Genomic DNA, 12418 nt, shown 5'->3' with positions numbered 1-12418 from the left:
CTCAAGGCAGTGTACATACATAATACTCCTTCTGTTTCCCGCACAACAACGTGCCTTTTTTCCTGTATCATCCAATATTGTGGGAAATAGTCCTGCTTTAAGAAAGAATAATAAGATACATATTACAACTATACCATTTAAACAGCTTAATAGTACTTAAAACTATGCCACGTTTTAATCACTATGAACTTTTTTATTGGTTTTCATGAAAATGGTGTTACAGGTAGTTTACAGGAAGTATTAGCATTATATACAAAGTCTAAAACAGCTAAGAACTAGGCTCCAATGGAAGAGAATATTTGAAGCTCATGATTGAAGTGTGTAGCCCTTGTGCTCTTTGAGTTTCATTATTGTTACTTAGTTGGATAATGAAACTCTGTGAGAAAACAACCAAACACCAAGAACTCCAAAGAACTAGGCTTCTTGAAACAATCTCTATGATTATCTTTGTCTCCTCCACTAGCCTATGAAATAATCTCTCATGAGCATGCCACACCTCCAAACTGATAATTTTTATGTAATTTTTAAATGTTTTTATGTTGGCTTTTTCCCAGTCATTGGAATTTTCCTAAACATTGATTTTTTTTCTTTTAAATGAGGTTTCTAATAATTAGCAGACCCATACCAAAGTCAAGATTCTAGATAAAGAATACATAGAAGAAATAAAAATAGAATAAATAAGTTGAGATGGATTAACAGAGCAAATAATTATATATTTATATTTAGCTTGATTTTTGCATTCTTTTACATCTGTTATACACACTGATGCTAATGGATCTGTTTTCAGTCTTCTACAATTTCTTTTACTAATAAGATTAGATTGATATTTATTAAAATTGCTATAATTGTGTCACCACAAGATTAGACTGTATTCAACAGGTCAGATTTTATTTTTCCAGAATGCTGAATCGTTAAAGCAACTTCCTTAAACTTGCATTCATAGGGTGTGGTTATGTGAAAGCAAAATGGATCTTTAATTTCCTTCACTTTAATTAACCACATCTTCTATTCCCATGCAATATCCACCCAACCACATCACTCTGTAATAATGGTTCAAAATTTGTTTGCCAAAGAGTTCCCCTTTTCTTTTAAGCAAAGTTGCTGAAACTCAATATGAATAAATATTTCTAGAGGACCGTATAAAAAATAATGCCATAATAATTACTATAATTCTCCAGATCATAACCAGTCATCCTCCAAATATATTGGTATAATAAGTATCTTGTAGGAAATTCTAGAAAATATTGTCTCATTTCTAATATACTTGAATTGCACGAAAACCCTTTCTGGAGAAGTAAAGTCTCCTGAGTTCCATTTTTAGGATGCCACCTCTTTTTATGCTGTTTATCACAAGCAGAGTGATACCGTGTTTCCCTGAAAATAAGACCTGGTCTTATTTATTTATTTATTTTGCCTCCAAAAGAGGCACCATTCTTATTTACAGGGGGTGTCCTTTCCAAAGTCTCACCTCACAGCAGCAGTACCAAGCTCCACTCAGCCGGCCCACTTCCTTGGTGGCCTCTTGCCGCTGCTCAAAGGCATCACCACCAGCCTCCATTTCACTGTCAGAGGCCTTCTGGAAAGTCCTCTGCAGCTGAGAACCGAGCTCAGGATTGATGTGCACAGCACCCCTGACCTCTGGCAGCAAAATGGAGACTGGAGGCCACAGATTGGACATGCCTGCACTAGACCAAATTGGCTTTCTTTTGCAGGTTGCAGATTGCTATCAATTAATAAAATATTTGGAATTAGAAGACTTTCAACATTATTGGGTATAATAATCCAATATGCAACAAGGCAAACCCAATGAAAATACATTGTAATGGATAATTTATGTACGTATGATACCAAGTTATTTTTTAAAGGCACAGAAATGAAATAGATAGAATATGTAACTACATATGCCATATGTCACATTTCATACAAATGAAAGATATGGTCAATAGTGTTGGAACTCTTTTAAATACAAATCTTGTTTAGGTACACCTCTTCCTTTTCCTTTCAGGTGTTGCTATGAGGAGATTGAAGTTTTTGTCTGTTTCATTTAACAGAGGTTTATTTTTATTTCCAAATCTTAGGGTGCAAATACTTATAATGATACTTCAGGAAAAATAGGCTAAGATTCTTTAAAGTTTGTATTTCTTAATCACAATTTAGATGTCGCACAATATTAAACTGTATTTAACTTTAAAAAATGAGAATTGCCAATCCACTCTTACTGAAGGAAAAGAAATGGACCTGAAATTAATTTATATAGTTTTCAATCATTATTTGGCATTACGTTTGATCAAGACCTTAGAGTTTATTGTTAATGCAAATTTTAGTTAATTATTACATTGATATTACTACCTTTCTCTTTAAAATTTATTATTATGGTTCATTCACTGTCAACCATATGTTTAGACAGGATTTGGCATTTTTTTACCCATCTATCAAGTCCTTCTCCAAAGACAGGCAGATGTTGTTGTTTGATGATATTAAAGGTATCATCACAGAATGTAAATTGTTCCAAGTAATTCTGCAACTGTCTGATGATGATTTTGTCAATGATGATGCTGTTCAGCTGCTGCTCCAGATACTTTGGGATTGCACCCAAGGAACCCAGTACTATTGATGCTATTTCTGTTTTCTCTTGCCATAATCATTTTGCTTCTATTTGCAGATCTTTGTATTTTGCATTTTTTCCAGTTCTTTCCCTTCTACTCTGCTGTCTCTAGATACTGCCATGTCCACTATCCAGCTTTTTTGTCTTTTTATTGACAATTGTTATGTGGCAGGTGAAACAAAGGAGCAACGTTTTCAGTCATAAAATATAGTTGTATAGCTGATTCAACTTTACATCCAAATTGTATGCTTTCTTCCTTTCTCATAATCTTTTTGAAAAAGGAAGTCAAAATGAGGAAATCAGTTATATGTATTTCCCAATATGCTTGCAAGTCAGCATTAATGCAGTGTTGGTATCTGGCTGAGCACTGAGAAACAGAATTATGCAAATCGTTTTTGCCCATACATTTTAAAAGCTAATAGATTTAGGCACCTGAATTTTGAAACTTTGAAATTTTTGGGCACTTTGGAATTCTTGAAGTCACCTACAAACATTTATTTCTGCCCTAAAAGATGTAATAACAAAACATTGGAGAATTTTCAGTGTTTTGTTGCTTGCCTAAAGATCTTATAGATCAAAATACTGTATATATATATATTTAAAAATCTAACAGTAAAGCTATTGCACTGCAATACCCAAAAAGTACTATAGCTGACATTATTTATTAATGGATATGAATGTACTTATAATTGCACTGAACTTAGAAGGCAGTTACAAAATACACATGTCCATTTTGCTTCAATAAAAATGCCGACAGGAAAGCAAGTGATTGAAATATGCTACTATACCGTGGCTGAACATTGGATAGGTTTCATAAAGAAATGTGTATTATTTTCTTCTGCTAAAAAGGTCTTATAAATAATGCATAAGTAAAACTATAATTATAGCAATGAATAATACAAAACAGCCCAACAATAAAATGGCCATTCAAATGGACTGCAGATTTTCCACAGCATATGAGAAAGTTGAATCCCTTGTATATTGCCAACTTTGGTTTTTGGAAATGGTAGTCAACAGCTAAAGAGAAATTAGAAGCACAGTTGACCTTTCTTAGGCCATTTTAAAAAATTTTATGGCTTTGTTGAACTTGCCACAAATCTGATGCTGGAAAATGTGTTATTACTATGTGGCATATTAAAGAAAGAGATTGGTGGATTTCCCCAGATTTTTATCCCTTTCCCACAAATTGTCAACACCTGACTGAAAAGCATTCCTTGCTTAATACTGGATAAAGATAGAATGGTGAGTTTTAACAGCCAGTCTCCTGCAGCACTTGCCATTTCTTTGAGCTGCTTCACTCCCTCCACCTTTCTCAGACTGTGAATTTCCTTCCTGCTGCACAGCTAGCCTCTTTCCCGCTCCCCAGCTGCAAGTCAGCTTCTTTTAAAACACAAATAGAGACCTGCATTAAGCTCCTGTTTAAAAGTAGCCTTGATAATACTGGTATGGGGAGAGGGGACATATACAATGCAATGGGAAATTCAAATTCAAATTGAATCCCACTAAATTATAGCACTATGCTATGCTGTCAGTCCACTTGAAGCATGGGTTTGGTAGTCTTTGGAAAGAATGCTAATCCTGTGTTTAAAAGTAGCCTTGTTAAGATGAGACAGGGTCTATAGGGAGACTTCATAGTGTAGAGGAGTCTCCCTCCCTCTATAGTGTGTAGACCACCGGTTTCTTTTAATTAGCTAACTTAAATCAGCTCAGAGATCTGCAAGTACAAGTTCAGAGATTGAATTGAAAGATCTGAATTCTTTCAGTCCTACTGCCCAAATCAGAATGGCTCTGGAACTAGAGGGGAATGGCAGAGCCCATATCAGCCTAAGATATCTTCACATTCCTAAAGTGGTCAAGAGAAATTAATTCAAACCTATCTCTTGGGATCAGTTTAATACATCCCTGACAGAATGATTGGCAAAACTTGTCAGTTTATATCCATTGCAACAAATATGCTGTGGTAAGAAGAAAAACTTACTTTAAAACCAGAAGAGTTAAAGATACTTGAAAGCTGCCTTAGATGATATCAAGGGACTAGGTCAGTAGCAGACAATGGTAATGTTGTCAGGGAATGTTTATGGTGTGGTTAATGCAGGTGAGGGAAGGCCCAATGAGTGGTTCAAATATTGATTTACTATCTTTTAGGAAACACTTAAAGAACCTCTGCCAGAAAAAACATGCTTGTAATCTGAATCATGTTTGTATTAGCGGACATATAATTTAGATTCTAATGGACTGTATTTTTTAAAGAAGGATATATGGTTGATACAGGCTGCAAGAAGTAAACTAGTGGACAACCCATGAAAGTTTAACCATTATTCCTAATTAAAAAAGGTTAGGATGGGTGTAAAGGTCCATATCCTGTAGCATAATGGCAAAGGTTTGAATAATGGCTAGATCTGGAACTGATTCAAAAAGATTACAGTTGCCAATCAGGATTATGATTCAATTTATTTTTATCATCTATGTAGTGCGATCTAGGATAGATTTGAATAACCAGCTTGCCCCCCCATGTCAATATCAGCCACTGGCCACTCTTAAGAGCAGGAAAACTTGTTGACATCAGGTCTAGGACAACTAGCCACAGACAACTCACCACAACCAACTCACACAGCTGACTCACCATAGTCAACTTGCTGTGGCCAACTCACCACGGGACAATTCACCACGACCAGCTCATCATGGGACAACTTGCCGTGGACAAAAGTTACATATTATCAAAGAAATGGTGAAATAGAATCATTAAAGAAAGAATGTAAAAGGAAAGACAAAATGAAATGTGAATGAAAAATATTAAAATATTTTTAAAATTATTTTAAATAATTGAGTAAAATTGTTGAAATGTCCCTTGGTCTTTTGTCCCACAGTGAATTGGCTGCAGAGGGGTATCCCATGATGAGTTGGCCATGGCAAATTGGCAGCAGTGAGTTGGCCATGACAAGTTAGCCGTGGCAAGTTGTCCTATTCCGTGTTGACATCTACTTAACTCTAGCCATCCAGAAAGGCGACCTCCATCTATTTTTTCTTGTTGTGTATATGGACTTTTAAAAATTTATATATTCATACTAGCAGTGCAGTCTATGTTGTCTTCTGCATTTCATTTCATTGCAGGAAGCCCCCTCTACTCCAACTGGCTGTGATGCCATGTTGCAAGAATTCCCCTGTAGCTCATTCCAACCCTTCTTGGCCATCTATTTATTTTACATATTCATCTGTAGATAAATGAAAGTCTAGCTTTTTTTTTAAAGTTACACGATACAACATTGGAACAGTGAAATGGTGAAACTTTTTTATTTCTTTTTCAAATTAGGTAGAATTGACAAGATGTTACATTTTTGCCTTCTAGTCCAAGTAAAAATGGTAAATTGTGCCCCTTCCTTCATTTCTTTCTGTCTTCCTCCCTCACTCCCTTGTCAACTATTAGGGGGCTCATACAAAAGAACTGTTACTGGAAATCTTGTGTCCTTGAGGCCCCTCCTGGGTCATTAGTGCTTGCTTTCCTGACAGGCATAGGACGGTAAAGTAGTAGTGAAATCCATCAAACATGGTAAACATAGTATAATCATATATCAGGCCATCTCCATGGCCAATGTGAAGACAATGGAATCTGGAAAAGGTTTTCTTACACTGGCTTCGCTTCCGTGATTTTAAGGCTGGAGTGTGGAGTGTATTTTTTTCACACATGTTTTTCACACATCAACCAAAGGAACATTTTTAATAATGTAACTGAATTCATTATTACATTAAGTAATGTTTTATGATATAGCTGAGTCTAAAGGGGGTTATGTTATCATGAACATGCAACACAAATATTAGCTAATAACAAATTAGTTATTAACTTAATAACTAATCTAATTAGTTAGATTAGTTAACTTAATAACTAATTAAGTTAATTAGTTAACTTAATAACTAATCCCTTTGCACTGAGTTCAATTATTAAGGGTAAATTTTGAATTTTTATGTACAACTAGAGAAAGGATATTGCCAGATATGGAAATATCAACTTACAAAACTGAAATATAAAGAAGCTCACCTTTTTCTGATCGAGCTTCAAAATTTATATCACAGGAACAATTCAGATGGCTTTGATTTACATTACAAAGAATTTCATTGGTCCTTGCATTTAACATCCTGCAACGGGAATGTGCTTTAGGAAGACCAAAAGAATTTACATCTACTGTCACACGAATCTAAAAGAATAAGAACATTGAAAACAATACATTTATTCAGTGCTAGCTATAAAATTGCCAATTTTATCCTGACAGTGAGCTAGGGAGTAGAAATCTGCTGAAATCTGTGCAACTCCACTGATTAAAACCAAATAATCAACTATGAAACAGGATCTATCCAGGTTTCCTTCCTTCTGTTGCCAGTCTAATAATGATTTAATATATGTAATGATGCGTGGCTTCTTTTGTTTAAAATATAGTAAAAATTACTTGAAAATTAAAGTACATCCCTAGGATAATCATGAATCTGGAGCGCTCCATGTTAGCCAGACTGGTTAATCTGTTTTGTATAGCCTTTTAATACAGATGAATATTTAGAAATTTGAAAGTCATAAAATATAAACAGTATTGCTATGATAAGTACAACTGGTAGAAAACCTCTGTGGCATGGGTTACTTGCTACAAAGAAGGATGTACTGTGTGCTCCAACAGCAGCAAAAATATTAGCTGAATATACAATTCTGTATTACCACTATTTCAACTTTTATTTACTTGTGTTTAATTTACTGGATTGGATCCAAAAATAAAGTATTGCAATCATGACTATATCTAGATCTGATCCATTATTCTGCTTTTATTGGCACAGTGAGAGATACTACTCTTGGAGAGGAGGTTATAAAAATTACTAAGGACCACTGATCTTACAGTTACATAACCCTGCAACAGTTTTCATTGGTAAAAACTAAAAAAGGGAAATATTTTTACTCAAGTGGCTGGAGCACTACACTAACGCAATATTATCATAGCCTCAAAATCATCATTGCTAACCATTTCATTACTATTACTGACTTTAATCTATGCATAGTGAATTATGAATTACATACCTTACTACCTTTGAGTTGAGAAGTGTAGATTTTCAGACACTTATCTATGCTGTATGAAATATTTACCCAGTTAGGTGAGTTACTAGAAAATGGACATTCTCCTTTTAAAGTGCAGCTTAAGAAAATACAAATATATCTGTTACAGAAATACTAAAACATGTTTTGACTCTATATTGCAATTCATACTAACTGTTTTCACTAGCCATTTCTGAATGCTATCCTCAGCTCATAATAGGCTGAAAGGATGTGTTTCACATCAAATATGGTTTGGGGGTGGGTTCTACCCCATTTCTATTCAACTATTTTTGTAAAAAAAAATTGCTGTATTGTTTATGGAAGCAACGCAAGCATTCCTGGGAAACAGATTGGCCTAACCAGATTATCATGCTCTGCTGCATTTGCTTATATGGTATTTTTATGATTCAATAAATTATTTTACAAAACAGCCAAAGCCAGGACTCAATGTAATGACTTGACATTCAGATTTGGAGAGGCCTAAATTTAAAGTTTTGGAAGCCTGGAATTAAGAACATAAAGAAGTTCAACTAGATTAGATTAAAGTTCACTGATCTTTATATAATTTTCGGGAATAGCTTCTAGAACTCACAATTGCTAGCAGGGAATTCATGGACTTGTAATCCCTATATTCTGGGAAAACAGCACCATTTTTTTTAAAGCTGGCGTGCAAGCTGTTTCTGGGACATTTATATAAAGAGCATTATTTATTTTGCTATGGAAAAAGAACTACGGTAAATAAACCTTAAATGAAACTTATGATTTCTCTCATTCAGGCCATTAAAAGATCTTAAGCAAAGATATTGCTTCTTTTGAACACTGTTATGGAATCTAATGCTCTTTTTTTCTGAACAGAGGTTCCAAAGAATGTTGCCCTTAGATTCATCCATCTGAAACATAGCAATAAATACTGAAATGTATTTCTGCAGAAATTAATTTATAATTTTTAGGAGTCACATAATTGCAAAATCTGAAAATCCCTGCCTTAGTGAAAATTTTTACAGAAATAAAAAAATCTCTTTCTTTCTTTTTCTTTTTCTTTCTTTCTTTCTTTCTTTCTTTCTTTCTTTCTTTCTTTCTTTCTTTCTTTCTTTCCTCTTCCTTCCTTCCTTCCTTCCTTCCTTCCTTCCTTCCTTCCTTCCTTCCTTCCTTCCTTCCTTCTTTTCTTTCAAAACACATATAATTTTGAACAGACATTTAGACTGTCCATGAAATATTAATTATATTGCATTACAATATTAATTAAAAGATAAATACCTTTTCTTTGTGTGGCACCATCCACAGTGTGGGTCCATTGCAGATAAACAATCTCTACAGGAAATATATTTGCTGCAATTTGCAACCTGTATTCTCCTGATCTAAAAAAATTAAAAAGTACCTTTTGCAAATTCCTTATCAGCCATTCCAAGCAAATCAAATAATATTTTTATGAGTTCAAGATACACAAAAAAGAATAGCTATTTTTAAATAACGTTATAACTGTTAAAAATATAGGGAGGTATTCAAACAAATATGCTTTATTAGAATACTAGAATAAAGTATTATAATGTGAGCTGCTGCATTAATATTTTAATGTTCTATTTAATTATTTTGTATATATCTAACTATAGGCAAATTCACCGGAAACTACTGCTAAAATTCATTTTGAAATACACTTCTGGCCAACCTCTAAGTCCATCTTTCTATTTCTAGGAAGGTTCATAACAATTTCTGTTAAGCTCAGATGGATTCTATTAATTCTATTAAATCACTAGGAGGTGTTCAGTTTTTTCTCCATTATCAATGAAGAGTTGCAATAACGCTAAGTGAACTTACAAAAAGAAAGACTGATAATGTTGATGTCTTGGACCAATCACAATGTGGAATAAGATAAATAGAAAGCAGTGATTGTAAAGTGGAAGAATGTGAATACTGCAGAATGTGAAAAGGGGCAATACTTGCAATATTAAATTACTAGGACGGGGTGATTCTTAGGACCTGATGTTGTAAGAATTTTCCAAAGTCCTCTCCCTCCCCCCGCCAAAAAAATCCAGTGTGTAGCAATATTTTATTATCCTCTAAAATTTCCATGGGCATTCCAGAATCTTTTTACTATAAAACTTTATCAGAAAACAATTGGAATATTTGCAATAGCTTTGCTGGCCTTTGATACTTGGCTATATGAAGTTTTATAACCAACTTTGGAAATAGCACATAAATGGAATTCTACAGTGTAATTTAAAATTCAACCGACCATATTATTAGATGGTAGATAGATGTAATTCTGATCCGTAGGGTCAAGTTCAAGCCTATGGAAAATTGGTGTTTCTTCCTTAATTTCATATAAAATTTCTGGACAATTTGGCTTCATTTTGTCATCAAGAACAATCTATAAAAACAGGATATATTTAATGAACATAAACTTGCAAACAGTTTGGAATAGAGTTGTCCTGTACTCTTCTGCCAGCTATTCATCATCACAAGTTCTTTTCCGATGTGGTCTTAAATAACTGTGAGAAAAGATTAAGGCTGACTTTTACCTTGCTAAAATTATTTAATAAAAAAGAAAGAAAAGAAAAGAAAAGAGAAAAGAGAAAAGAAAAGAGAAAAGAGAGAAAGAAGGAAGGAAGGAAGGAAGGAAGGAAGGAAGGAAGGAAGGAAGGAAGGAAAGAAAGAAAGAAAGAAAGAAAGAAAGAAAGAAAGAAAGAAAGAAAGAAAGAAAGAAAGAAAGAAAGAGAAAGAAAGGCTGAAAAGAGTGTAAATAGTTATAGATGCTGTTGCTATAGTAAAAACATAAGCTATATTCTAACATTGTACAAAATCATTATGTAACTTCTGTTATAGTGGCTTAATGTATGAGTCTAGCCTAGCCAGTTTGTAAACTGTGGCTTATAAAACTGTAATATTATATATTGTTCAAAATACCACGGTTAAATCAAATGAACATATTATTAAATCTAAAGTAGCAAAGAATGTATTTTTTAAAAAAGTAGCTTTTTTCAAAGTGAATAATGTAAAACCTGTCTTCCTTCAAAATATTTTCTATTTGATTTATGGAAAGTGGAAGCTCTAAATGTGCAGATAGTGCAAATGCATGAACCAACATGTTTTATTCCACTCAAAAGATAAATTCCATGTGCAGATTATTTGTGAGTTAGTTCTTAAAAACTAAGTATATTGATTATTTATATTAATGGTATTATTTTTTATTAAAAACACATTGAAGAAAAATAGATCCAAATATGAATACAGTTTTCTGCAATTTTACATAAACCTGATGTATGAACTAGTGAAATCATAATGATTCATGGCATAACCTACCTTCAACAACTGCCCATTTCCTGTCCCTAAAAATAAAACAATCTTGTTTAGAAGCACAGTGGCATAAACTGACACCAAATTAAAGTGACTCAGAGAAGTTGAGTTGTTGATTGGCCATATAACTTTTATCTGAAACAGAATGAACAAAGAAACAAAACTTTAGAATACATCATTACTTCATAATTGAAAGAAGAAATATTCAGTAGCTGTCTGTAGGAAGATTAATTGCCACATTATATATTTTGGGTGGTATTTTATCTCAAGTAGGCTTCAATACAGTATTATTAAATTGTTCATTAGGATTAATATAATATATATTTAATATACTTTTTAAAAAAATCAGCATAATTAGATCAGAGAAAAATCAGAAACACCTAATCATTTATTGTACAAAATACTGCACATATTTATGAAAGAAATAGCCATAGGTCTTGACACTTTTCTTTCTTGATCATAAATTCAGTTGTATTTACCCATCCTAACATAGCAGCAAGTATGTCCTTAGAAGCATCTTTTCTTAATTAATGATGCCTGATTAGCTTAGGTCACGGGTCGGCAACCTGCGGCTCCAGAGCCGCATGCAGCTCCCAGTCCTCCTCCGGCATGTGCAGTTCTGAAAAAAAAGTGGGAGTAAAAAAGTCCCATTGAGAGAATGGGGCGGCGAAGGTTTGGAGGGCTGCGGTGGAGGTTTGGAGAGCTGAGGTTTGGAGAGCTGCGGCAGAGGTTTGGAGAGCTAAGGTTTTGAGAGCTGCGGCGGAGGTTTGGAGAGCTGAGGTTTGGAGAGCTGCTGCCTTTGTCTGCATTTCTTTCAGCCCCAAAAGAAACGTGGATGAAGGCAGCAGCTCTCCAAACCTCTGCCGCCCCATTTGGAGAGCTGCTGCCTTTGTCTGCATTTCTTTTGGCTCTGAAAGTAACACGGACGAAGGCAGCAGCTCTCCAAACCTCTGCCACCCTGTTTGGAGAGCTGCTGCCTTTGTCTGCGTTTGTTTCGGCCCTGAAAGAAATGCGGATAAAGGCAGCAGCTCTGCAAACCTCCGCCGCCCCATACCCATTGAGAGAATGGAGTGACGGAGGTTTGGAGGCCCTGGGGAGAGGGGCAGGGTGCTTGGGTGGTTCTGGTGGTGCCTGGGCTGAAGGCAGCACTGCGAGCCAGCGCCCGTTGCCAGGGAGACCCGCCGCCACTGCCGCGCAGGTGCCTCCTGGCTCGGGGGAGCCGCGCTGTGGGAGATGCTCGCGAGGCTTCCTTCGGCCAGGGAAGGGCCCATTGCCTCTGAGGGGGGGCCAGGAGGGATCCTCTGAAAGGCCGTTTCCTTCCTCGTCTTTGCGTCGCCCTCCGCGGTCGTCTCGGCCTGCGAGTCCCCCCCGGTAAGCTGGCGGCACCAGGCAGTGACAGGTGCGTGTGGCTCAGGATGCGGCGCGGGCATCGGGGTGGTGCACATTTTGCC

General features: G+C 35.4%; 1 protein-coding gene across 1 annotated transcript in view; it reads right to left on the bottom strand.

The window, feature by feature from the left end:
• Positions 1-12418, bottom strand: part of PLXNC1 (plexin C1) — a 70935-nt gene that overhangs the window by 39513 nt on the left and 19004 nt on the right. Inside the window, exons 2-6 of the mRNA XM_083366384.1 lie at positions 10974-11102; positions 9907-10041; positions 8931-9031; positions 7659-7773; positions 6639-6795 (exon numbers count right to left, since the gene is read on the bottom strand). Of these exons, the coding sequence (XP_083222510.1) occupies positions 6639-6795; positions 7659-7773; positions 8931-9031; positions 9907-10041; positions 10974-11102 (637 nt within the window). The remainder of the gene's footprint in view (positions 1-6638; positions 6796-7658; positions 7774-8930; positions 9032-9906; positions 10042-10973; positions 11103-12418) is intronic.

The sequence above is a fragment of the Vipera ursinii genome, assembly GCF_947247035.1.
Source record: "Vipera ursinii genome assembly, chromosome: 6".
Classification (NCBI taxonomy): Eukaryota; Metazoa; Chordata; class Lepidosauria; order Squamata; family Viperidae; genus Vipera; species Vipera ursinii.
This window is presented reverse-complemented; position numbering and strand designations above follow the sequence as displayed.